The 26231-nt window shown below is 43.0% G+C and overlaps 1 protein-coding gene across 5 annotated transcripts in view; it reads left to right on the top strand.

The window, feature by feature from the left end:
- Positions 1-26231, top strand: part of EPN2 (epsin 2) — a 73159-nt gene that overhangs the window by 30759 nt on the left and 16169 nt on the right. For all 5 annotated transcript variants that reach the window (XM_073648446.1, XM_073648447.1, XM_073648448.1 and 2 more), the window contains 4 exons: positions 2089-2890; positions 12005-12117; positions 12224-12316; positions 12922-13093. In XM_073648446.1, the coding sequence (XP_073504547.1) occupies positions 2293-2890; positions 12005-12117; positions 12224-12316; positions 12922-13093 (976 nt within the window). In that variant the 5' untranslated portion in view covers positions 2089-2292. The remainder of the gene's footprint in view (positions 1-2088; positions 2891-12004; positions 12118-12223; positions 12317-12921; positions 13094-26231) is intronic.

The following is a 26231-nucleotide window of genomic DNA, read 5'->3' as shown; positions in this document are numbered from 1 at the left end:
TACTATGGTAGGTGAGGTACATGGAGCAGCCTCAAGAGCTAACGGCAGCGAATGGAGCTAGCTCCGATCGCTGCTGATTAATCATTGCGGGGAGAAAATTAGATGCTATGACAGCCTGGGCCTGCTGAAGGACCCCATTGCCACAATCTTGGTACTTCTTGCTGCCATCTTGGTACTCCTTGCTGCCATCTTGGTACTCCTATTAAGCCCAGCCATAATAATTTTCTTATACACTGCAAGATTACAGTATATAGAATAAGCGATCAAACTATCGCAGGTTTAAATCGCCTATCGAGACTAAAAAAAAAATATATATATCAATATCAAAATATTAATAAAATAAAAAACACAAATTTTTAAAAATAAACCCAATAAATATAATTGGTATCACATTTGTAAAGGTCCCTCTCAGGTCCTGCACTCGGACAGAGTCTATCAGTTTTATCCAGTCGATCCCTTTAAAGGTGACCTCTCAAGAGAAAAGTGGCCAATTTTTGCTCTTATTTTATTCCCACTTCTCCCCCGGGGATTTTTTTACGTTTTTTTTAGTGCTACTTTTCATGGTCTTTACAAGGGGGCATTGATCACAGGGTAATAATACAGAGTAGACTAAAGACACGCCCCCAAGGAATCATGTGAGTCACTCCCCCTTGGCAAAGACCATAAAAATTAGTATTAAGAAGGCTTGCATCTCTGGAACCGCATGGCGGATTTAAAAAAAAAAAGAAAATTCAGAATACTTAGGGGAGCAGGGGGGATAAAATAAAGAGTAAAACTGGACACTTTTTGATCTGGTGACAAGTTCTCTTTAAAAAAGTAGTTGTAGGAATTCATATAACTGGCTACTTTGAGATGATGTGGAGAGGCAAAGTGGGCAAAGTGGGCTAGATGTGTGAAAACAAGGCCTGTCTGTAGACTGAAAGCACAATTATACAAGGGCTGGTAATTAGAGACTGTTTGCTGTCCTTAGTCACACTTCCATGCTCTAAGCAAAGAAATGAGGCCCATCGTTTGTTTGTTATTCATGTGTCAACAAAAACAACTTTATTGTATCTTCCCAGTCTGACAATTGCCAGTTTGAAAAAGAAGAGTACACGTAATGGAGGGTGTGTGCTCCTTTAAATGTCTGCTTGAGACATGTCAGTAGATGTTATCAGAGGAGTCTCTGAGCTAAAGGAATGAAGACTCTGCAGGGAAATTTCTAGAACTTTTTTAGTTTTTTTTTTCTTTTCTATTCACATCCAAAGCAAAATTCTCCCAGTTTCTTGTTATCAGAGAGCAGTGCATTATGGGGGCTGAGTGACATTGTCAGTTTAGCGGTCAGGGTCACATGACTGACATGGGAAAAATGGCATGAAATAATTCCTGTTGTGGGGTCTGACCACCGATTATCTCCGCCCCTGTATGCCTATATTAGGCAATTATAGCTGAAACGTCTGGCATTTATGCAGCTTGTCCACTTTTCTCCGGGGTCGGACAGCACGAGTCCTCCAGAATGAGAGACCATCTTTGTAAAGTTCTGGTTACTAGATGAATATATTGAACTGAAGACCATCCTCAATTAAGTTGTGTCCTATTCATAGTATGGGGGATAACTTGCTGAAAATTGTGGGTATGACCACTGGTTCCCCCATCAAACCCGAGAACAAGGGCTTGATCTCCGCCCCAATCATTGTCATTAGGGTTGCTGGAGTAAGCAGGCACAAGCATACCTCAGATCCACTTGTGACGGAGATGCGGAGCCCCTTTCTAGAAATCACTAGGGGTCTCACCAGCAAGTTATCGGGCAACCAAGAACCTCCAAAAGGAGAGACTCTCTTTATAGATTTCTCCACTGGTAAAAACTCAGAATTCTCAAATAGGGTATTTCATTGGGTTGTCCATCTAACGAACGCACATGCCGGGTCCTCCAGAGCTGGAGACACTCTTTGTAGAGTTCTTCACTGGTTACTACATGAAGAGAGTGAAAACAGACACCCCCTTTTAAAAAAAATAATAAAAAAATAAAAATGTTTGGTGTTTTTTTACTTTATTTTACCCAATTGTACAGATTTGACAATTATCATTTTTTTTTTTTTTTTTTTATAGGTTTTGGGATCGCATGATGTATGTTGGCTGAGGAGATGCTTTTAACCAAAATTGGACCCCATTTCTTGTCATGTGTGGAAACATCAGTGACGACTTCTCTTTGAGAAGATTTCCCTACTTGGTTTTTATCTTTAGGACCCGGGGTATCTCAGACTTTTTGTGATTTTTTTTTAAGGTGTTTTTTTGTTTTTTACCAACACAAAAATGACGACCTCATCTATAAGGAGACAGATGAAGAACATTGTCAATAATTATTCAGAGGCGGAGATCAAAGTTAGGGAAGCCACCTCCAATGATCCTTGGGGTCCTTCCAGCTCCCTCATGACGGAGATTGCCGACTTGACCTATAACGTGGTGGCTTTTTCGGAAATCATGAGCATGATCTGGAAGAGGCTCAATGACCACGGAAAGAACTGGAGACATGTTTACAAAGCCTTGACCCTTCTGGACTATCTCATCAAGACCGGTTCTGAGAGAGTGTCCCACCAGTGCAAAGAAAATATATTTGCCATACAGACGCTCAAAGATTTCCAGTACATCGACCGGGACGGGAAAGACCAAGGGATTAACGTGAGGGAAAAGTCAAAACAGTTGGTGAGCCTCTTGAAAGACGACGAGAGGTTGAAGGGCGAAAGGGCCCAGGCACTTAAGACCAAAGAGCGAATGGCTCAGGTGGCCACAGGAGTTGGGAGCAACAATCAGATCAGTTTTGGTCGCGGCTCTAGCCAGCCCAACCTGTCCACCAGCTATTCTGAGCAAGACTATGGGAAATCTGGTGGTTCTCCGGCATCGTACCATGGATGTGAGTACCTGCATTGCTTTCTGTTCGTCTTATTTGAGCTGATAAAAACACTCTTGGTTCCTAAAATTAGGGTCACCCTAGTCCAACAGGATACGAGGTGATCATCTACTTGGGCCCTAGATTTTGACTTCACGATAGTCTCCAAAGATCCTACAGAGGACAACCCCATTTTTACTAGGGTCTTTTCCTTATAGGATGATCCACAAATTACATCTTAAGCCTCAATAATGATATGTCCTGGTGGGCTAGAGAATCCTAGTCTGACCACCAAGTCTACAAAATAGTTCCGTATTGCATTGCATTATGGGAGAGTTATTTTTTTCTTTTCTTACATTAGTGCCTAATATAAAGACTAAAGTGAACCAGCTGGGAAATAGGAGCTTATATAAATGAGTGCTCTATGTATAACTGTCAGTAGTCCCGAATTTGCTGGGGATGTCCCGAAATTCGAGGCCAAAAATGGGTGGATTTTATGAAAACTCCACCCAAAATTAGGCAGTACTAGTTGAGTCTCGGTCGTTGCCAGGTAGAACTTTTCTATTTTATTTTACTCACTTATATAGCGCCATTAATTCCACAGCGCTTTACATACATCATCATCACTGTCCCATTGGGGATCACAATCTAGATTCCCTATCAGTATGTCTTTGGAAAGTGGGAGGAAACCGAAGAACCCAGGGGAAACCCACCCAAACACGGGGAGAACATACAAACTCCTTGCAGATGTTGTCCTTGGTGAGATTTGAACCCAGGACCCCAGCGCTGCAAGGCTTCAGTGATAACCACCGTGCTGCCCGAACTTAACATTTGCTACCATGATGGAGGCAGCCATTTGTGGCCTGAGAGTCATTTAGTTTCTAACAATTTTACTTTTTTGGGAATTATTCTGCCTCATTCTCTCCATTCACATCCAGAGCTGTTTTCAGAATTCTGCTCGTTGCCTGTGGAAAAAGAAAGCAATTTAATGCCACCCTGTGGTCGGTCACGTGACCTAAGATCTTAGCTCTAACTTTGCAGTTGTCATTTGATTTCCCACGATGCACTCCTTCCCGAAATGAGCAGAATTCTGAATTCAGCTCCAGAGGTGAATGTTGTATAACTTGAAGATCCATACAAGTGGAGTCTCCTTTTGATACAGTTGTGAATCAGTTTGATCAGCGCGGCGTCGGTACATGTAATGTGCCGTTCCTATACATACGGTGTCAAAATGCACAAATCTTGCACTCCACCCTCCAGCTTTATCATCCCCGGATAATCCAATTTAGGCTTCTTTTGAAATGAAGAATGGCGTTCTGCCGGCCGACTTTCAAAGTCGAAATTAATTATCCCTCAAAGAGTCGGCACTACAAGGGATTTCCCTTTCTTTTTTTTTTAGCCTCAGGCAGAAGGAATTTGCTGTGATTTGCACTTAGGGTATGTGCACACGATGCAGAAATGCTCAGGATTTTTTCCTGAGCGTTTCTGCATCTCTCTGGCAGGAAAAAACGCATGCGGATTGTACGTGCGGATTGTACATGCGGTTTCCTGCCAGGGACATGCGGATGTGAAGCGGTCTTCACTTTCATTTCCGCATGCGGGTTGACAAGCGCTTTCCAAGCGATTTTAGCATCACTTGGAAAGTGCTTGACAACTTCACACTATATAAATCCATGCAACCGGCATGGATTTATATAGTGTGTGAATGTCAAAAAATAAATCTATACTTTACCCTCTGATGGCCCCCGGTGTCCTGCTTCATCGGTCCCGGCTGCCGGCAGTGAAGACTTTAGGACCTTCCGACGTCAGCGTCACGTGACCCGGTCACATGACTCTGACGTCAGCGAAGGTCCTTCATTCAACCGCGAAGTGCGCGGGAAGCCGGCAGGACGCAGCGCGGGCCGTCAGAAGGTGAGAATATATATATTTTTTATTTTATTCTTTTTTTTTTAATGGTACCTGGGTCTGGATGAGAGTCCTCTCATCCACACCCGGGTACCATCCGCACATTAGACCGCATGAAAAGCGCATCAACATATACAGTGATGCGGATTCCATGCGGTCTAATGCAAGTCAATGGCGGCAAAAGAGCAGCGTTTCCGCAAAATTAATTGACATGCTGCGGATTTTTGACCGCAGCGTTTACGCTGCGGAAAAATCCGCATCATGGGCACAGCACATGCGGATTTCAATTGGGGAACATTGCTGCCCTTCTACCATGCGTTTTTCATGCGTTTCCGCAACTGCAAAAACGCTGCGGAAACGCATGAAAAACGCATCGTGTGAACTCAGCCTAACTCTTGTATAATAAATGCCGGGTGTCATGTAGATATCGCATCCAGCTTTCCTATAGATCTGAACGGCAAATTCGCCTAGTTATGCAGCAAGGGACGTAACAGTGCAGAATTAAAGGCGTATTCCCGTCTCCAAGATCCTATCCCAATATGTAGTAGGTATAATAATAATATAAGCAAATACCTCCAATTAGAAATGTAGTATAGTTCTTCTGATTTGCTATGTCTCTTTCGCCAGGTATCCATGGTTACGACCACTAGCAACTAGCTGTCAGTAGTCATAATCATGGATACCTAAGGTCCTGCAATGCTTGTACTTGAAGAAAGAGACATAGCGAATCAGAAAAACTATACTACATTTCTAATTGGAGGTATTTGCTAATATTATTATTATTATACCTACTACATGTTTGGGATAGGATCTTGGAGATGGGAATACCCCTTTAAGTCCATGTGGCCTGCAAGAGCAGGAGGAATATCAGCTGTGAACCAATAAGGCCGTGGACATGCTCAGATGTAGCGGATATGCTGCGGAATAAAATCTGCCACAGATCTACATGTGAATGGAGCCTTACGCCAACAAATCTGCGGCAAAATCAGCATGTAATTTTTAAAACCCCATCCACATGTAGTGGAAAAATATTGGTCATGTGACACAGGCGCCATCATGCAATGGCATGAGCACTCCCCGTATATAAGGATATAGTATATAGGACGGATTTTCTCTGCGCAAACTCATTGTGTCTCTGCTATCTCACACCCCTCCCCCGCCATCAAGTCATGTGTGATGTCCTATCAGGTAAGTGTGTCGCACTAATGCATGCTTGATTGTGAAAGGCCAGTGGCCCGGTGCACTTGCGGAGTTGCATGGTACATCCCCTTCCATCCCCCCCCCCTCTAATCCTCCCTCAATACACAGATAGACTCTTCATAAGAAGCCCGCTGATGCCAGCTCTCATAAACAGCTGATTGTACCAAGCCTGGCACCTATTGTGGCCGCTCCACGTGACCTCCCCGTACACGAAAATCAAGACCCCGGTATCCAGATCAGCGTAAAATCCCTTTCATCCGGCAATCTGATAATCTGACTATGTCAGGCTGCATTCACATTGGTTTTGCAGCGCATGTTTGCGGTATACGCAGTTCTAAATCCTTCCAGAGCGTTCGATAAGTCGGCATCCGTCCACTACTGTCGATGGCAGATAAAAGGAATTGTGCATGGAAAGTAATTCCAAAAACATCCGGCCCCATCCAATAAGGTCCGGGTACAAGAGATGCCTCTATAGGTGCTGCCTGTATGGCTGGTGAGGGGATTTGGGGTGTAGAGCTTTGCATGGCATGAAGTGGCAGTGCCCTTTACATACGGTATTACATATAGTGATCCTTGTATTAATGTAATACTGTGAGACCTATGGGAGAATGTGCCAAGGACACCTCAGTATCACCACAGACACCTCAGTATCACCACAGACACTTAAGTATCACCGCAGACATCTCAGTATCACAGCAGACACCTGAGTATCACCGCAGACACCTGAGTATCACCACAGACACCCCAGTATCATCGCAGACACCCCAGTATCATCGCAGACACCCCAGTATCATCGCAGACACCCCAGTATCATCGCAGACACCCCAGTATCATCGCAGACACCCCAGTATCACCACAGACACCCCAGTATCACCACAGACACCTCAGTATCACCACAGACACCCCAGTATCACCACAGACACCTCAGTATCACCGCAGACACTTAACTATCACCGCAGACATCTCAGTATCACAGCAGACACCTGAGTATCACCACAGACACCTGAGTGTCACCACAGACACCTGAGTATCACCACAGACACCTGAGTATCACCACAGACACCCCAGTATCACCACAGACACCTCAGTATCACCACAGGCACCCCAGTATCACCGCAGACACCTCAGTATCACTGCAGGCACCCCAGTATCACCGCAGGTACCCCAGTATCACCGCAGACACCCCAGTATTTTCGCATACACCCCAGTATTACCTCAGACATCCCAGTATCACCGCAGGCACCCCAGTATTACCCATCTCAGTATCACCGCAGACACCCCAGTATTACAGCAGACACCTCAGTATTACCGCAGACATCCCAATATTACCCCCATACTGCACTGTCTGACATATTAACCCTCCAGCTCTTACATGATGATACAGATATTACATGGGGATAATCTGTGTGTGTAATCTGCTCCATCAACTCTTAAAGGGCTAGTACATTATTACTGCCACTCCCAGCAGGTTTGGCACCTGGTGGACCCAGTAAATGTACGGCGGACCTGTACACTGCAGGTATAAAGCAGGCTCAGGAGCTGAGCTCGCTCCATACAGTGCTAGCTGTGTTAAACAGCTGGCACAACAAGTCTATCGCTTTGATCGGTGCTAGTTCAGATTCCAGCAATTTCACTTCTTAGATGCTGCTGGAAATCGTGACAGCGGCATTTAAGTGGTTGGAAATGGGGGAAATCGGCCCTTCCGACACCCATCGGCCCACCACAACATGGTCATGGCGGCTGGTGGTCTACTAAAGCCCCCATTGTATCTGCTGTGTGTTTTGCAATATGTAATTTTACAATATTGCAGTATTACAGAATTGAAGTGCATTTTCCAAATGATCAAGTGATCGCAGGTCCAGGTTCCCAATAAAAATGGTAAAAGTTTAAAATATTTTTTAAAAATTAAAAAAAGTTCATATCACCCCCCCCCCTCACCTTTTTAACAAATCTTAAAAAAAATGTCATGTTTGGTATGGCATTACCACGTACATAATAAATATCTATGAACGACAAATGACATAAAAAAAAATTCAGAATTACAATTTTATGGTCATTTCACCCCCCCCCCCCCCCTCCGGGGTCTCCAAAGTCATATGGACCCCAAAATGCTGCCAATAAAATCTACACCTCGTACCACAAAAAAAAACCAAGACCGACCGACAAGTAGAGAAATGATTTCTCCTGGAAGGCGAAGAGGAAAAATCGAAAGCGAGGAGGCCACAGTGTGGTGTCATCTGTCACCATATTACCTTTCTGATTAGATTAGATTTACCGGTCATTTTTCTTCAGATTACATTACTGTATTTTTATTTTATTTTCCAGATTATATGTTTCCTGTTTATCACCCCATTATATTTTATTAGATTATTTTGCTATTATTTTATTTAACCGTACATTATATGCGATCTGATTATTATTTATGATCAGATTGTTGATCGCTCTGTGATATAATGGCAGATTATTTATCATCACATTGTAAATGATTGGATTATATATCACCACAGTGGTGCTGAATCACATATAACACTAGATTATATCCATTTATATTTTACAGATTACGGTATATGTTGATTGTGGGGAAATGATTTACGGCACTTATAAGGGGGAAAGCCACACAAAACCATTTTATAACCGGTCCTAATCTCAGAACCCCTGTGGTCTAAATTCACGGACCCTCGTGTTAACATTTTGTCACTGCTTTTATATAGATTTCCCCTTTAAGAACAGATCCGTTCACCATATCGGCGGTAAATCCATGCATCTACACACAGCGAATATGTGAAGTAATCCTACGTACAGCACCGACCTCTTAGGATTTGCGTAGAATTGAGTGTGTGACAGGTGCCCCCATATGCCATCTCCCCACCGGCCCGCCCGGTGGCGCAGAGGATAAACAGATGGTGTGTGGGGAATCCTGCTTTAGTGATTAGCAGAATTTGGAAGTAATTTCTCATACGCTGAAGGGCGAGCGGGGGAGAAAAACCGTCCCGTGCTGCCCATCGATGGGGGCGGGAGGATCCCAGATACTGGATTTTGTATTTTACTCATGATTAGATATTATTATTATTTATTACTATAGTACCATTTATTCCATGGCGCTTTACATGTGAAAAGGGGTATACATAATAAAAAACAAGTACAATAATCTTAGACAATAGAAGTCAGCGGCTGGTACAGGAGGAGCGAGGACCCTGCCCGCGAGGACTCACAGTCTACAAGGGATGGGTGAGGATACAGTAGGTGAGGGTAGAGGAGGTCACGCAGTAATGTGGTTACTGCAGGTTGTAGGCTTGTCGGAAGAGGTGGGTCTTCAGGTTTCTTTTGAAGGTTTCCACGGTAGGCGCGAGTCTGATGTGTTGGGGTAGAGAGTTCCAGAGTAGGGACGCACGGGAGAAATCTTGTATACGATTGTGGGAAGAGGAGATAGGAGGGGAGTAGAGAAGGAGATCTTGTGAGGATCGGAGGTTGCATGCAGGTATGTACTGGGAGACTAGGTCACAGATGTATGGAGGAGACAGGTTGAGGATGGCTTTGTATGTCATGGTTAGGGTTTTGAACTGGAGACTCTGGGTAATGGGGAGCCAGTGAAGAGATTGACAGAGAGGAGAGGCCGGGGAATAGCGGGGGGACAGGTGGATTAGTCGGGCAGCGGAGTTTAGGATAGATAGGAGGGGTGCGAGAGTGTTAGAAGCGAGGCCACAGAGCAGGAGCTTGCAGTAGTCGAGGCGGGAGATGATGAGGGCATGCACTAGTGTTTTTTCAGATTCATGGTTGAGGAATGTGCGGATCCGGGAGATATTTTTGAGTTGGAGTCAGCAGGAGGTGGAAAGGGCTTGGATATGTGGTTTGAAGTAGAGATCAGAGTCCAGGGTTACCCCAAGGCAGCGAGCTTGCGGGACTGGGGAGAATGAACCGCCATTGACGTTGATAGATAGGTCAGATGGGGGGGTTGAGTAAGATGGGAGAAAGAAGATGAATTCTGTTTTGTCCATGTTAAGTTTTAGAAATCGAGCAGAGAAGGATGAAATAGCAGACAGACATTGTGGGATTCTGGTTAGTAAGGAGGTGATATCGGGTCCAGAGAGGTAGATCTGTGTGTCATCAGCATAGAGGTGATACTGAAAGCCGTGAGACTCTATGAGCTGTCCCAGGCCGAAGGTGTAGATGGAGAAGAGCAGGGGTCCTAGCACTGAACCTTGGGGGACACCGACAGGGGGTGAGGTGAGGAGGTGGTGTGTGAATGGGAGACACTGAATGTCCGGTCTGTTAGGTATGAAGAGATCCAAGATAGGGCCAAGTCTGTGATGCTGAGAGATGAGAGAATCTGTAGTAAGAGGGAATGGTCCACTGTGTTGAAGGCAGATGACAGGTCCAGGAGGTGGAGAACGGAGTAGTGTCGCTTGGCTTTGACGGTTAGCAGGTCATTGGTGACTTTAGTTAGGGCACTGTCGGTTGAAGGATGCAGATGTTGGGAGGTTGGCGTGCACTAGGTCGTTATGCGAGCTGCTGGTGGAGCGGGGTACGTGACCCCTCGACCAAGGCACGTGCCTTCATTGAAGGATGCTGTCGGAAGCCAGATTGTAATCGGTCAAAGAGGGAGTGGGAGGACAGATATTGCCCCGACACATCAATCCTATTATAGGGCTATGGCTGCCTCAAGATTGTAGCTATGATGGATGATTAGATGTAAGGGTACGTCACATTTCTGTGTCTGGGAAAGCTGGTTGACCACCAATATGGGGCCATTATGGCTCCCACAGAGGCTGCCACCCAGAAATTCCTCATGTCAATTTTTCTTAGTGACCATAAAGATCATTAGAAGTTGCCATGGCATTTGCCTTGGGTTAAGAAGAGTCTAGCTAACCCCAGAAGCAGGGGCAAGGCCCTATTTTGACTTCATTATTAGGCTCTCTCCTCTCATTTTCTGCCCCAGATGAAGCAGGCACGGTCCGTACTCCATCGCTTGGGATGCTCTGTCCCGGCTCTCCATGTCCTTGTCACAGGAATTCCGGGAATGAGGCCTTGTGACCCCTGTACATCCCATACCCCGGCCCTTGCTTCCTGTCTGGGGGCTCCTAGTATTCGGAGATCTACGATGTATCATGCAGGGGGTTACGTGCTGGTATATTTTGGGAATTCGTATGGTCATACGGTCCCATTACGATGCCATGCTGGACAGCTGTGTGTCTGTTCGCAGTTGCACACAATACAGTCTGTCCATGACCGAAATTCCCACGGTTTTGTGACACAGCGAAGGGAGCGGGGGTGGATTATTCTTAATCTTACATTTCCTTTCCAAATGCCTCCCCTTGTTAGAAATTCTCTCCATCGCAACTACTGAGATTAACACCCAGCTTTCCCAGGTCCCAGAAGGGAAAATCTACCCAGTAATACCGTCACATAAACCCCACTCCGGTATAATGCTCTGAGCCCATATTACCCAACATTGCGGTCAGGAAATTCACTTTGAGGGGTTGAATATATGGCATGTCACCACTGAGGCCAGTGATGATAGACTGGACATCATCCCTTTATTGGGGGCTACTGAAGCCTCAGCGCTGAAATGACGGCCAATTCCAGGGTTACATAATGCCTATTTCTTCATTTAATACTGTTCCCTACTCTTTGGCCAGTTTTGAAAAATTCCAAAAAAAAACTTTAAATTTTAAAATTCTAAATCTATAAAATATTAAATTACTTGTCAAATTTTTTTTGTTTTACCAATTTTTTTTTCCTTTTTTTTTGTTATTTCATCTCGTTTTCGCCATTCGCATCCAGAGCTGCGTTCACAATTCTGCTAGTTAAACAGATAACGTTTTAGCCCCACCCTCTGTCATGTGACCCAGCAGCTAACTGTCCGCTGAGCTCCCATAATGCACTGCTGGCTGATAACCGCAAACCAGCTTGCTTGTCAGTTTAGCTTTGGATGTGTATAGAGAAGAAAAAAAAAGGTAAATGTAAAAAAAAAAAAAAAAAAAAAGGATTTATGGGAAAGTGACAAAGAGGATTTATATATATATTTTTTCTCAGCTACCTCCCCCCGAGTCTCTTCGGAGCTGGAACAGGCTCGACCCCAAACGAGCGGAGAGGAGGAGCTGCAATTACAACTGGCGCTCGCCATGAGCAGAGAGGTGGCCGAACAGGTGAGCAGCCGGCATTACATCAATGGCACACTACAAGTCCCAGCATGCCCTGCTCCGAAAGCATTTTTATACCTATGTAATCAAATTCAATTTTGTATTTACAAAGGAGGAGCGCATCCGGCGAGGAGACGACTTACGACTTCAGATGGCATTGGAGGAAAGCAGGAAGGACACTATCAAAGCCCCAAAAAAGAAAGGGGTAAGATGAGCAACAGCAGCAACACCCGACTCGTCTGCTGCGGCCAAAAAGCAGATCTCTGAGATACTCGAGATTCAGCTGTGGGCTACTCAGGGCTGCCATACATGTATAGGTGCCGCACGCAGTGTCGGACTGAGTTGGCAAAGGCCCACCAGTGACATTGATTCTTGGGGTCCACTGTTCAGCTACATACAAAAATAACCTGACTAGTATGCTAATTTACTTCTGCTTCTATGTAATATTAATTTAGATAGCTTGTTTAATGAATGATTAGATTATACCTATTTCTGGAAATTGCGAATCAAGTGTAATAGCACTGCTCATTAGCACTCCTTCACAGGAGCGTCCTACCAGAGGATTCTCCGGTTCAACCGTGGGCCAGTCCGAGCCTGACCACACATCACTGGGATAACACATGTTATTTCCAAAAATCCTGCACAATATGGTCCGTGGGAGATGGTGGGTTAGATATCGCACATTACTGCAGTTCTTACTCCCCTTTCTAATACTGTACAAAATGGCTTTGCTGAAGCACATAAAAAATGATCAGCAAATATGACTTTCTGTTGTTTTTTTTAAATTAGTAATTTGCTCTAAATTGACAGCAACCACACACTACATTGCTGGACCTCATGGACGCTTTGCCTGCAGGAGCCCCTACCCCGCAAAAGTCAGAACCTTGGGCAGCAGTGTCAGCAACGGCAGCAAGTAAACAGCAAGACCCCTGGGGAAAATCAGTCACCACCTCTGCTGGCATAGATCCCTGGCAGTCTTTTGGTATGTCCTCTTCTTTTTAATATCTTTTTTTCCCAGAAAGCTACTACAATACTGCTCTTATGTACAAGAATATCACTACTAGAATACTGCCCCTATGTACAGGAATATAACTACTATAATACTGCCCCTATGTACAGGAATATAACTACTATAATACTGCTCCTATGTACAAGAATATAACTACTATAATACTGCTCCTATGTACAGGAATATAACTACTATAATACTGCCCCCTATATACAGGAATATAACTACTATAATACTGCCCCCTATGTACAAGAATATAACTACTATAATACTGCCCCCTATGTACAGGAATATAACTACTATAATACTGCCCCTATGTACAAGAATATAACTACTATAATACTGCTCCTATGTACAAGAATATAACTACTATAATACTGCTCCTATGTACAAGAATATACTATAATACTGCCCCCTATGTACAAGAATATAACTACTATAATACTGCCCCCTATGTATAAGCATATAACTACTATAATACTGCCAATATGTACAAGAATATAACTACTATAATACTGCTCCTATGTACAAGAATATAACTACTATAATACTGCTCCTATGTACAAGAATATACTATAATACTGCCCCCTATGTACAAGAATATAACTACTATAATACTGCCCCCTATGTATAAGCATATAACTACTATAATACTGCCAATATGTACAAGAATATAACTACTATAATACTACCCCCTATGTACAAGAATATATCTACTATAATACTGCCCCCTATGTACAAGAATATAACTACTATAATACTGCTCCTATGTACAAGAATATAACTACTATAATACTGCTCTCTATGTACAAGAATATAACTACTATAATACTGCTCCTATGTACAAGAATATAGCTACTATAATACTGCCCCCTATGTACAAGAATATAACTACTATAATACTGCTCCTATGTACAAGATTATAACTACTATAATACTGCTCCCTATGTACAAGAATATAACTACTATAATACTGCCCCCTATGTACAAGAATATAACTACTATAATACTGCTCCTATGTACAAGAATATAACTACTATAATACTGCTCCCTATGTACAAGAATATAACTACTATAATACTGCTCCTATGTACAAGAATATAGCTACTATAATACTGCCCCCTATGTACAAGAATATAACTACTATAATACTGCTCCTATGTACAAGATTATAACTACTATAATACTGCCCCTATGTACAAGGGGCCAAGCAGCACAGCAGTGTTTACATTTGGTGCCAATCTCGCTGATTGGTAGCGGTCAGCCGGTGGCTGCGGCCAATCAGCAGAGTGGCGTTTAGATTTGCCGCCCATCTCGCTGATTGGTCGCGGCCGGCCACCGATCAGCAGAGCGGCGTTTAAATTTGCCGCCCATCTCGCTGATTGGTCGCGGCCGACCACCGCGACCAATCAGCACAGCGGCGTGTAAATTTGCTGCCCATCTCGCTGATTGGTCGCGGTAGCCGGCCGCCGCGACCAATCAGCAGAGCGGCGTTTAAATTTGCCACCCATCTCGCTGATTGGTCACGGCCGGCCACCGCGACCAATCAGCACAGCGGCGTTTAAATTTGCCGCCCATCTCACTGATTGGTCGCGGCCGGCCACTGCGACCAATCAGCAGACCGGCGTTTAAATTTGCCGCCCATCTCGCTGATTGGTCGCGGTCGGCCACCGCGACCAATCAGCAGAGCGGCGTTTAAATTTGCCGCCCATCTCGCTCATTGGTCGCGGTGGCCGGCCGCGATTAATCAGCAGAGCGGCGTTTAAATTTGCCGCCCATCTCGCTGATTGGTCGCGGCCGGCCGCGACCAATCAGCACAGCGGTGTTTAAATTTGCCGCCCATCTCGCTGATTGGTCGCGGTCGGCCGGCCACCGCGACCAATGAGCAGAGCGGCGTTTAAATGTGCCGCCCATCTCGCTGATTGGTCGCGGCCGGCCACCGCAACCAATGAGCAGAGCGGCGTTTAAATTTGCCGCCCATCTCGCTGATTGGTCGCGGTGGCCGGCCGCGATTAATCAGCAGAGCGGCGTTTAAATTTGCCGGACATCTCGTTGATTGGTCGCGGTGGCCGGCCGCGACCAATCAGCAGAGCGGCGTTTAAATTTGCCGCCCATCTCGCTGATTGGTCGCGGCCGGCCACCGCGACCAATCAGCACAGCGGCGTGTAAATTTGCTGCCCATCTCGCTGATTGGTCGCGGTAGCCGGCCACCGCGACCAAACAGCAGAGTGGCGTTTAAATTTGCCGCCCATCTCGCTGATTGGTCACGGCCGGCCACCGCGACCAATCAGCACAGCGGCGTTTAAATTTGCCACCCATCTCGCTAATTGGTCGCGATCGGCCACCGCAACCAATCAGCAGAGCGGCGTTTAAATTTGCCGCCCATCTCGCTCATTGGTCGCGGTGGCCGGCCGCGATTAATCAGCAGAGCGTCGTTTAAATTTGCCGCCCATCTCCCTGATTGGTCGCGGTCGGCCGGCCACCGCGACCAATCAGCAGAGCGGCGTTTAAATTTGCCGCCCATCTCGCTGATTGGTCGCGGCCGGCAACCGCGACCAATCAGCACAGCGGCGTTTAAATTTGCCGCCCATCTCGCTGATTGGTCGCGGTGGCCGGCCGCGATTAATCAGCAGAGCGTCGTTTAAATTTGCCGCCCATCTCGCTGATTGGTCGCGGTCGGCCGGCCACCGCGACCAATCAGCAGAGCGGCGTTTAAATTTGCCGCCCATCTCGCTGATTGGTCGCGGCCGGCAACCGCGACCAATCAGCACAGCGGCGTTTAAATTTGCCGCCCATCTCGCTGATTGGTAGCATTCGGCCGGCCACCGCGACCAATCAGCAGTGCGGCGTTTAAATTTGCCGCCCATCTCGCTCATTGGTCGCGGTGGCCGGCCGCGATTAATCAGCAGAACGGCGTTTAAATTTCCCGGCCATCTCGCTGATTGGTCGCGGTGGCCACCGCGACCAATCAGCGTCGTATTAGTGTGGGCCCGGGAGCGGCGATGCTTGTGCGGCTCCGTATTAGCGAGGATCGGGGAGCGGCGCTGCCTGTGCGGCTCCTTCTGCTGCGAGAAGCCGGGAGATGAGCGGCTACTCGCAGCAGAAGCATCCCGACCGGCGGCGCCGCTCCCCGGTCCTCCGTTCACACTTGCTGTCGGGAGATCAGCGGGCCAAGCCGCTGATCTTCCGACGTTAGCCGCATGGAGGTCAGCGGCGCCGGTCGGGGTAGTTGTGCTGCTAGCACCGCTCATCTCCCCGCTGCATCGCCGCTGACCTCCGTCCGGCAGATGAGCCGCTAACGGCCGCCATCTTTTTTCAGAAATCCCGCGGCACTGATTGGCCGCTGCCGGACCAATGAGCGACGCGGGATTTCCTGGACAGACAGACAGACAGACGGGATAAGACAATTATATATATATATAGATAATACTGCTCCTATGTACAAGAATATAACTACTATAATACTGCTCCTATGTACAAGAATATATCTACTATAATACTGCCCCCTATGTACATGAATATAACTACTATAATACTGCCCCTATGTACAAGAATATAACTACTATAATGCTGCCCCATATGTACAAGAATATAACTACTATAATACTAACCCTATGTACAAGAATATAACTACTATAATACTGCTCCTATACACAAGAATATAACTACTATAATACTGCCCCTATGTACAAGAATATAACTACTATAATACTGCTCCTATGTACAAGAATATAACTACTATAATACTGCTCCTATGTACAAGAATATAACTACTATAATACTGCCCCATATGTACAAGAATATAACTACTATAATACTGCTCCTATATACAAGAATATAACTACTATAATACTGCGCCCTATGTACAAGAATATAACTACTATAATACTGCTCCTATGTACAAGAATATAACTACTATAATACTGCCCCCTATGTACAAGAATATAACTACTATAATACTGCCCCCTATGTACAAGAATTTAACTACTATAATACTGCTCCTTTTTACAAGAATATAACTACTATAATACTGCTCCTATGTACAAGAATATAACTACTATAATACTGCCCCCTATGTACAAGAATATAACTACTATAATACTGCCCCCTATGTACAAGAATTTAACTACTATAATACTGCTCCTTTTTACAAGAATATAACTACTATAATACTGCCCCCTATGTACAAGAATATAACTACTATAATATTGCCCCCTATGTAGAAGAATATAACTACTATAATACTGCCCACTATGTACAAGAATATAACTACTATAATACTACCTCATATGTACAAGAATATAACTACTATAATACTGCTCCTATGTATAATAATATAACTACTATAATACTGCCCCCTATGTACAAGAATATAACTACTATAATACTGCTCCTATGTATAATAATATAACTACTATAATACTGCCCCCTATGTACAAGAATATAACTACTATAATACTGCCCCCTATGTTCAAGAATATAACTACTATAATACTGCCCCCTATGTTCAAGAATATAACTACTATAATACTGCTCCTATGTATAATAATATAACTACTATAATACTGCCCCCTATGTACAAGAATATAACTACTTTAATACTGCCCCCTATGTACAAGAATAGAACTACTATAACACTGCTCCTATGTACAAGAATATAACTACTATAATACTGCTCCCTATGTACAAGAATATAACTACTATAATACTGATCCCTATGTACAAGAATATACAGTGGATACGGAAAGTATTCAGACCCCTTTAGATTTTTCACTCTTTGTTTCATTGCAGCCATTTGGTAAATTCTAAAAAGTTCATTTTTTTCTCATTACAGTACACTCTGCACCCCATCTTGACTGGAATAAAACAGAAATGTAGAAATTTTTGCAAATTTATTAAAAAAGAAAAACTGAAATATCACATGGTCATAAGTATTCAGACCCTTTGCTCAGTATTGAGTAGAAGCACCCTTTTGAGCTAGTACAGCCATGAGTCTTCTTGGGAATGATGCAACAAGTTTTTCACTCCTGGATTTGGGGGTCCTCTGCCATTCTTCCTCGCAGATCCTCTCCAGTTCTGTCAGGTTGGATGGTGAACGTTGGTGGACAGCCATTTTCAGGTCACTCCAGAGATGCTCAATTGGGTTTAAGTCAGGGGCTGGCTGGGCCAGTCAAGAATGGTCACAGAGTTGTTCTCTTTGTTATTTTAGCTGTGTGCTTAGGGTCATTGTCTTGTTGGAAGGTGAACCTTCGGCCAAGTCTGAGGTCCTGAGCACTCTGGAGGAGGTTTTCATCCAGGATATCTCTGTACATAGCCGCATTCATGTTTCCTTCAATTGCAACCAGTCGTCCTGTCCCTGCAGATGAAAAACACCCCCATAGCATGATGCTGCCACCACCATGTTTCACTGTTGGGATTGTATTGGGCAGGTGATGAGCAGTGCCTGGTTTTCTCCACACATACCGCTTAGAATTATCACCAAAAAGTTCTATCTTTGTCTCATCAGACCAGAGTATCTTATTTCTTAGTCTGGGAGTCCTTCATGTGTTTTTGAGCAAACTCTATGCGGGCTTTCATATGTATTGCACTGAGGAGAGGCTTCCGTCAGGCCACTCTGCCATAAAGGCTCAACTGGTGGAGGGCTGCAGTGACAGTTGACTTTGTGGAACTTTCTCCCATCTCCCTACTGCATCTCTTTAGCTCAGCCACATTGATCTTGGGGTTCTTCTTTACCTCTCTCACCAAGGCTCTTCTCCCATGATTGCTCAGTTTGGCTGGACGGCCAGGTCTAGGAAGACTTCTGGTGGTCCCAAACGTCTTCCATTTAAGGATTATGGAGGCCGCTGTGCTCTTAGGAACCTTGAGTAATGCAGAAATTCTTTTGTAACCTTGGCCAGATCTGTTCCTTGTCATAATTCTGTCTCTGAGCTCCTTGGGCAGTTCCTTTGAGCTCATGATTCTCATTTGGTCTGACATGCACTGTGAGCTGTGAGGTCTTATATAGACAGGTGTGTGTCTTTCCAAATCAAGTCCTATCAGTTTAATTAAACACAGCTGGACTCCAATGAAGGAGTAGAACCATCTCAAGGAGGATCACAAGGAAATGGACAGCATGTGACTTAAATATGAGTGTCTGAGCAAAGGGTCTGAATACTTATGACCATGTGATATTTCAGTTTTTCTTTTTTAATAAATTTGCAAAAATTTCTACATTTCTGTTTTTTTCAGTTAAGATGGGGTGCAGAGTGTACTTTAATGAGAAAAAAAATAACTTTTTAGAATTTACCAAATGGCTGCAATGAAACAAAGAGTGAACAATTTAAAGGGGTCTGAATACTTTCAGTACCCACTATAAATACTATAATACTGCCCCTATGTACAGGAATATAACTACTATAATGCTGCCCCTATGTACAGGAATATAACTACTATAATACTGCCCCCTATGTACAAGAATATAACTACTATAATACTGCCCCTATGTACAGGAATATAACTACTATCATACTGCCCCTCTGTACAAGAATATAACTACTATAATACTGCCCCCTATGTACAAGAATATAACTACTATAATACTGCTCCTATGTACAAGAATATAACTACTATAATACTGTCCCATCTGTACAAGAATATAACTACTATAATACTGCCCCTATGTACAAGAATATAACTACTATAATACTGCCCCCTATGTACAAGAATATAACTACTATAATACTGTCCCATCTGTACAAGAATATAACTACTATAACACTGCGCCCTATGTACAAGAATATAACTACTATAATACTGCTCCTATATACAAGAATATAACTACTATAATACTGCGCCCTATGTACTAGAATATAACTACTATAATACTGCTCCTATGTACAAGAATATAACTACTATAATACTGCCCCCTATGTACAAGAATATAACTACTATAATACTGCCCCCTATGTACAAGAATTTAACTACTGTAATACTGCTCCTTTTTACAAGAATATAACTACTATAATACTGCCCCCTATGTACAAGAATATAAGTACTATAATATTGCCCCCTATGTAGAAGAATATAACTACTATAATACTGCTCCTATGTACAAGAATATAACTACTATAATACTACCTCCTATGTACAAGAATATAACTACTATAATACTGCTCCTATGTATAATAATATAACTACTATAATACTGCCCCCTATGTACAAGAATATAACTACTTTAATACTGCCCCCTATGTACAAGAATAGAACTACTATAACACTGCTCCTATGTACAAGAATATAACTACTATAATACTGCCCCCTATGTACAAGAATATAACTACTATAATACTCAGGGCCGGCGTCAGCACCCGGCGTACACGGGCAAGTGCCGGGGCCCTGGAAAATCAGAGGGGCCCAGCCGCCCACTCACTGTCGGGGCCCGGGCCCACACACCCACCCGCCCACTCACTGTCGGGGCCGGGCCCACACACTGTCGGGGCCGGGCCCACACACCCACCCGCCCACTCACTGTCGGGGCCGGGCCCACACACCCACCCGCCCACTCACTGTCGGGGCCCTGGCCGCTTCCTCGGCACCTGTTCAGGGACGCAGGCGCTGCTTGATTGCCGGCACTTCCCCCAGACATGGCCGCGCGCTGTCTGGCTGTGTCTGCTAGTAATGACACGGCAGGGTCGACGGCACTGCACCTTTAATTGTGCTTGTGTGTCGCTCCTGCCGCGTCATTACTAGCAGACAGAGCCGCACAGCGCGCGGCCATGTCTGGGGGAGTGCCGGCAATCAAACACCGTCAGAGCGGAGGTCCTGCACAGACGGGCGGGAGGGGCCCGGACCCGACCGCAAGTGGGCCCCTCTGATGTTCCAGGGCCATGAAGTCTGTGACACGCCGGGGGCCCTGCACTGCCCCATATCCGAGGAGCTGCTGGACAGGACACTGGACCGGGGACAGGTGAGTGAGGCTTCCCCAATCCCCATATTAAAAATATTAGTAATGGGTCTGTGTGAGTGCATGTATGTGAATGTCAGTGTATATGACTGTGTATATATATTTGTCTGTTTTATCTATGTGTGTGTCTGTATGTGTACATATGTCTGCGTACCGTGTGTGCGCGCGCATATGTCTGCGTATGTGAAGGATGAGGGGGCAGGCTGGGCCATGTGTAATAAATAAATAAATAAATATATATATATATATATATATATATATTTATTTATTTCTCCGCCGTATCTGTGCATCATGAATCGTGTATGTGTTAAAAGGGCCCACTGAGACTCTTTCGCCCGGGGCCCAGAAAAACCTGGAGCCGGCCCTGATAATACTGCCCCCTATGTTCAAGAATATAACTACTATAATACTGCTCCTATGTATAATAATATAACTACTATAATACTGCCCCCTATGTACAAGAATATAACTACTTTAATACTGCCCCCTATGTACAAGAATAGAACTACTATAACACTGCTTCCTATGTACAAGAATATAACTACTATAATGCTACTCCTATGTACAAGAATATAACTACTATAATACTGCCTCCTATGTACAAGAATATAACTACTATAATACTGCTCCTATGTACAAGAATATAACTACTATAATACTGCTCCTATATACAAGAATATAACTACTATAATACTGCCCCTATGTACAAGAATATAACTACTATAATACTGCTCCTATGTACAAGAATATAACTACTATAATACTGCTCCTATGTACAAGAATATAACTACTATAATACTGCTCCTATATACAAGAATATAACTACTATAATACTGCTCCTATATACAAGAATATAACTACTATAATACTGCCCCTATGTACAAGAATATAACTACTATAATACTGCCTCCTATGTACAAGAATATAACTACTATAATACTGCTCCTATGTACAAGAATATAACTACTATAATACTGCTCCTATATACAAGAATATAACTACTATAATACTGCCCACTATGTACAAGAATATAACTACTATAATACTGCTCCTATGTACAAGAATATAACTACTATAATACTGCTCCTATATACAAGAATATAACTACTATAATACTGCCCCTATGTACAAGAATATAACTATTCTAATACTGCCCCTATGTACAAGAATATAACTACTAGAATACTGCCCCTATGTACAAGAATATACAGTGGATACGGAAAGTAATCAGACCCCTTTAGATTTTTCACTCTTTGTTTCATTGCAGCCATTTGGTAAATTCTAAAAAGTTCATTTTTTTCTCATTACAGTACACTCTGCACCCCATCTTGACTGAAAAAAAACAGAAATGTAGAAATTTTTGCAAATTTATTAAAAAAGAAAAACTGAAATATCACATGGTCATAAGTATTCAGACCCTTTGCTCAGTATTGAGTAGAAGCCCCCTTTTGAGCTAGTACAGCCATGAGTCTTCTTGGGAATCGTGCAACAAGTTTTTCACACCTGGATTTGGGGATCCTCTGCCATTCTTCCTTGCAGATCCTCTCCAGTTCCGTCAGGTAGGATGGTGAACGTTGGTGGACAGCCATTTTCAGGTCACTCCAGAGATGCTCAATTGGGTTTAGGTCAGGGGCTGGCTGGGCCAGTCAAGAATGGTCACAGAGTTGTTCTCCTTTGTTATTTTAGCTGTGTGCTTAGGGTCATTGTCTTGTTGGAAGGTGAGCCTTCGGCCAAGTCTGAGGTCCTGAGCACTCTGGAAAAGGTTTTCATCCAGGATATCTCTGTACTTAGCCGCATTCATGTTTCCTTCAATTGCAACCAGTCGTCCTGTCCCTGCAGATGAAAAACACCCCCATAGCATGATGCTGCCACCACCATGTTTCACTGTTGGGATTGTATTGGGCAGGTGATGAGCAGTGCAGGGTTTTCTCCACACATACCGCTTAGAATTATCACCAAAAAGTTCTATCTTTGTCTCATCAGACCAGAGTATCTTATTTCTTAGTCTGGGAGTCCTTCATGTGTTTTTGAGCAAACTCTATGCGGGCTTTCATATGTATTGCACTGAGGAGAGGCTTCCGTCAGGCCACTCTGCCATAAAGGCTCAACTGGTGGAAGGCTGCAGTGACAGTTGACTTTGTGGAACTTTCTCCCATCTCCCTACTGCATCTCTTTAGCTCAGCCACATTGATCTTGGGGTTCTTCTTTACCTCTCTCACCAAGGCTCTTCTCCCATGATTGCTCAGTTTGGCTGGACGGCCAGGTCTAGGAAGACTTCTGGTGGTCCCAAACGTCTTCCATTTAAGGATTATGGAGGCCGCTGTGCTCTTAGGAACCTTGAGTAATGCAGAAATTCTTTTGTAACCTTGGCCAGATCTGTTCCTTGTCATAATTCTGTCTCTGAGCTCCTTGGGCAGTTCCTTTGAGCTCATGATTCTCATTTGGTCTGACATGCACTGTGAGCTGTGAGGTCTTATATAGACAGGTGTGTGTCTTTCCAAATCCAGTCCTATCAGTTTAATTAAACACAGCTGGACTCCAATGAAGGAGTAGAACCATCTCAAGAAGGATCACAAGGAAATGGACAGCATGTGACTTAAATATGAGTGTCTGAGCAAAGGGTCTGAATACTTGTGACCCTGTGATATTTCAGTTTTTCTTTTTTAATAAATTTGCAAAAATTTCTACATTTCTGTTTTTTTTTCAGTTAAGATGGGGTGCAGAGTGTACTTTAATGAGAAAAAAATAACTTTTTAGAATTTACCAAATGGCTGCAATGAAACAAAGAGTGAAAAATCTAAAGGGGTCTGAATACTTTCAGTACCCACTGTAAATACTATAATACTGCCCCTATGTACAGGAATATAACTACTATAATGCTGCCCCTATGTACAGGAATATAACTACTATAATACTGCCCCCTATGTACAAGAATATAACTACTATAATACTGCCCCTATGTACAGGAATATAACTACTATAATACTGCCCCCTATGTACAAGAATATAACTACTATAATACTGTCCCATCTGTACAAGAATATAACTACTATAATACTGCCCCTATGTACAAGAATATAACTACTATAACACTGCGCCCTATGTACAAGAATATAACTACTATAATACTGCTCCTATATACAAGAATATAACTACTATAATACTGCGCCCTATGTACTAGAATATAACTACTATAATACTGCTCCTATGTACAAGAATATAACTACTATAATACTGCCCCCTATGTACAAGAATATAACTACTATAATACTGCCCCCTATGTACAAGAATTTAACTACTGTAATACTGCTCCTTTTTACAAGAATATAACTACTATAATACTGCCCCCTATGTACAAGAATATAACTACTATAATATTGCCCCCTATGTAGAAGAATATAACTACTATAATACTGCTCCTATGTACAAGAATATAACTACTATAATACTACCTCCTATGTACAAGAATATAACTACTATAATACTGCTCCTATGTATAATAATATAACTACTATAATACTGCCCCCTATGTACAAGAATATAACTACTATAATACTGCTCCTATGTATAATAATATATCTACTATAATACTGCCCCCTATGTACAAGAATATAACTACTATAATACTGCTCCTATGTACAAGAATATAACTACTATAATACTGCCCCCTATGTTCAAGAATATAACTACTATAATACTGCTCCTATGTATAATAATATAACTACTATAATACTGCCCCCTATGTACAAGAATATAACTACTATAATACTGCTCCTATGTATAATAATATATCTACTATAATACTGCCCCCTATGTACAAGAATATAACTACTATAATACTGCTCCTATGTACAAGAATATAACTACTATAATACTGCCCCCTATGTACAAGAATATAACTACTATAATACTGCTCCTATGTATAATAATATAACTACTATAATACTGCCCCCTATGTACAAGAATATAACTACTTTAATACTGCCCCCTATGTACAAGAATAGAACTACTATAACACTGCTCCTATGTACAAGAATATAACTACTATAATACTGCTCCCTATGTACAAGAATATAACTACTATAATACTGCCCCCTATGTACAAGAATATAACTACTATAATACTGCCCCCTATGTTCAAGAATATAACTACTATAATACTGCTCCTATGTATAATAATATAACTACTATAATACTGCCCCCTATGTACAAGAATATAACTACTTTAATACTGCCCCCTATGTACAAGAATAGAACTACTATAACACTGCTCCTATGTACAAGAATATAACTACTATAATACTGATCCCTATGTACAAGAATATAACTACTATAATACTGCTCCTATGTATAATAATATAACTACTATAATACTGCCCCCTATGTACAAGAATATAACTACTTTAATACTGCCCCCTATGTACAAGAATAGAACTACTATAATACTGCCCCCTATGTACAAGAATAGAACTACTATAACACTGCTCCTATGTACAAGAATATAACTACTATAATACTGCCCTCTATGTACAAGAATATAACTACTATAATACTGCTCCTATGTACAAGAATATAACTACTATAATACTGCCCTCTATGTACAAGAATATAACTACTATAATACTGCCCCTATGTACAAGAATATACAGTGGATACGGAAAGTAATCAGACCCCTTTAGATTTTTCACTCTTTGTTTCATTGCAGCCATTTGGTAAATTTTAAAAAGTTCATTGTTTCTCATTAAAGTGCACTCTGCACCCCATCTTGACTGAAAAAAAAACAGAAATGTAGAAATTTTTGCAAATTTATTAAAAAAGAAAAACTGAAATATCACATGGTCATAAGTATTCAGACCCTTTGCTCAGTATTGAGTAGAAGCCCCCTTTTGAGCTAGTACAGCCATGAGTCTTCTTGGGAATAATGCAACAAGTTTTTCACACCTGGATTTGGGGATCCTCTGCCATTCTTCCTTGCAGATCCTCTCCAGTTCCGTCAGGTAGGATGGTGAACGTTGGTGGACAGCCATTTTCAGGTCACTCCAGAGATGCTCAATTGGGTTTAGGTCAGGGGCTCTGGCTGGGCCAGTCAAGAATGGTCACAGAGTTGTTCTCCTTTGTTATTTTAGCTGTGTGCTTAGGGTCATTGTCTTGTTGGAAGGTGAACCTTCG

Source organism: Phyllobates terribilis, unplaced genomic scaffold (assembly GCF_046119375.1).
Source record: "Phyllobates terribilis strain yellow unplaced genomic scaffold, ASM4611937v1 Scaffold_9__5_contigs__length_417890890, whole genome shotgun sequence".
In the NCBI taxonomy this organism is placed as follows: domain Eukaryota; kingdom Metazoa; phylum Chordata; class Amphibia; order Anura; family Dendrobatidae; genus Phyllobates; species Phyllobates terribilis.
The sequence above is the reverse complement of the archived record's forward strand: the minus strand, read 5'-3'. Positions and strand labels throughout refer to the sequence as shown.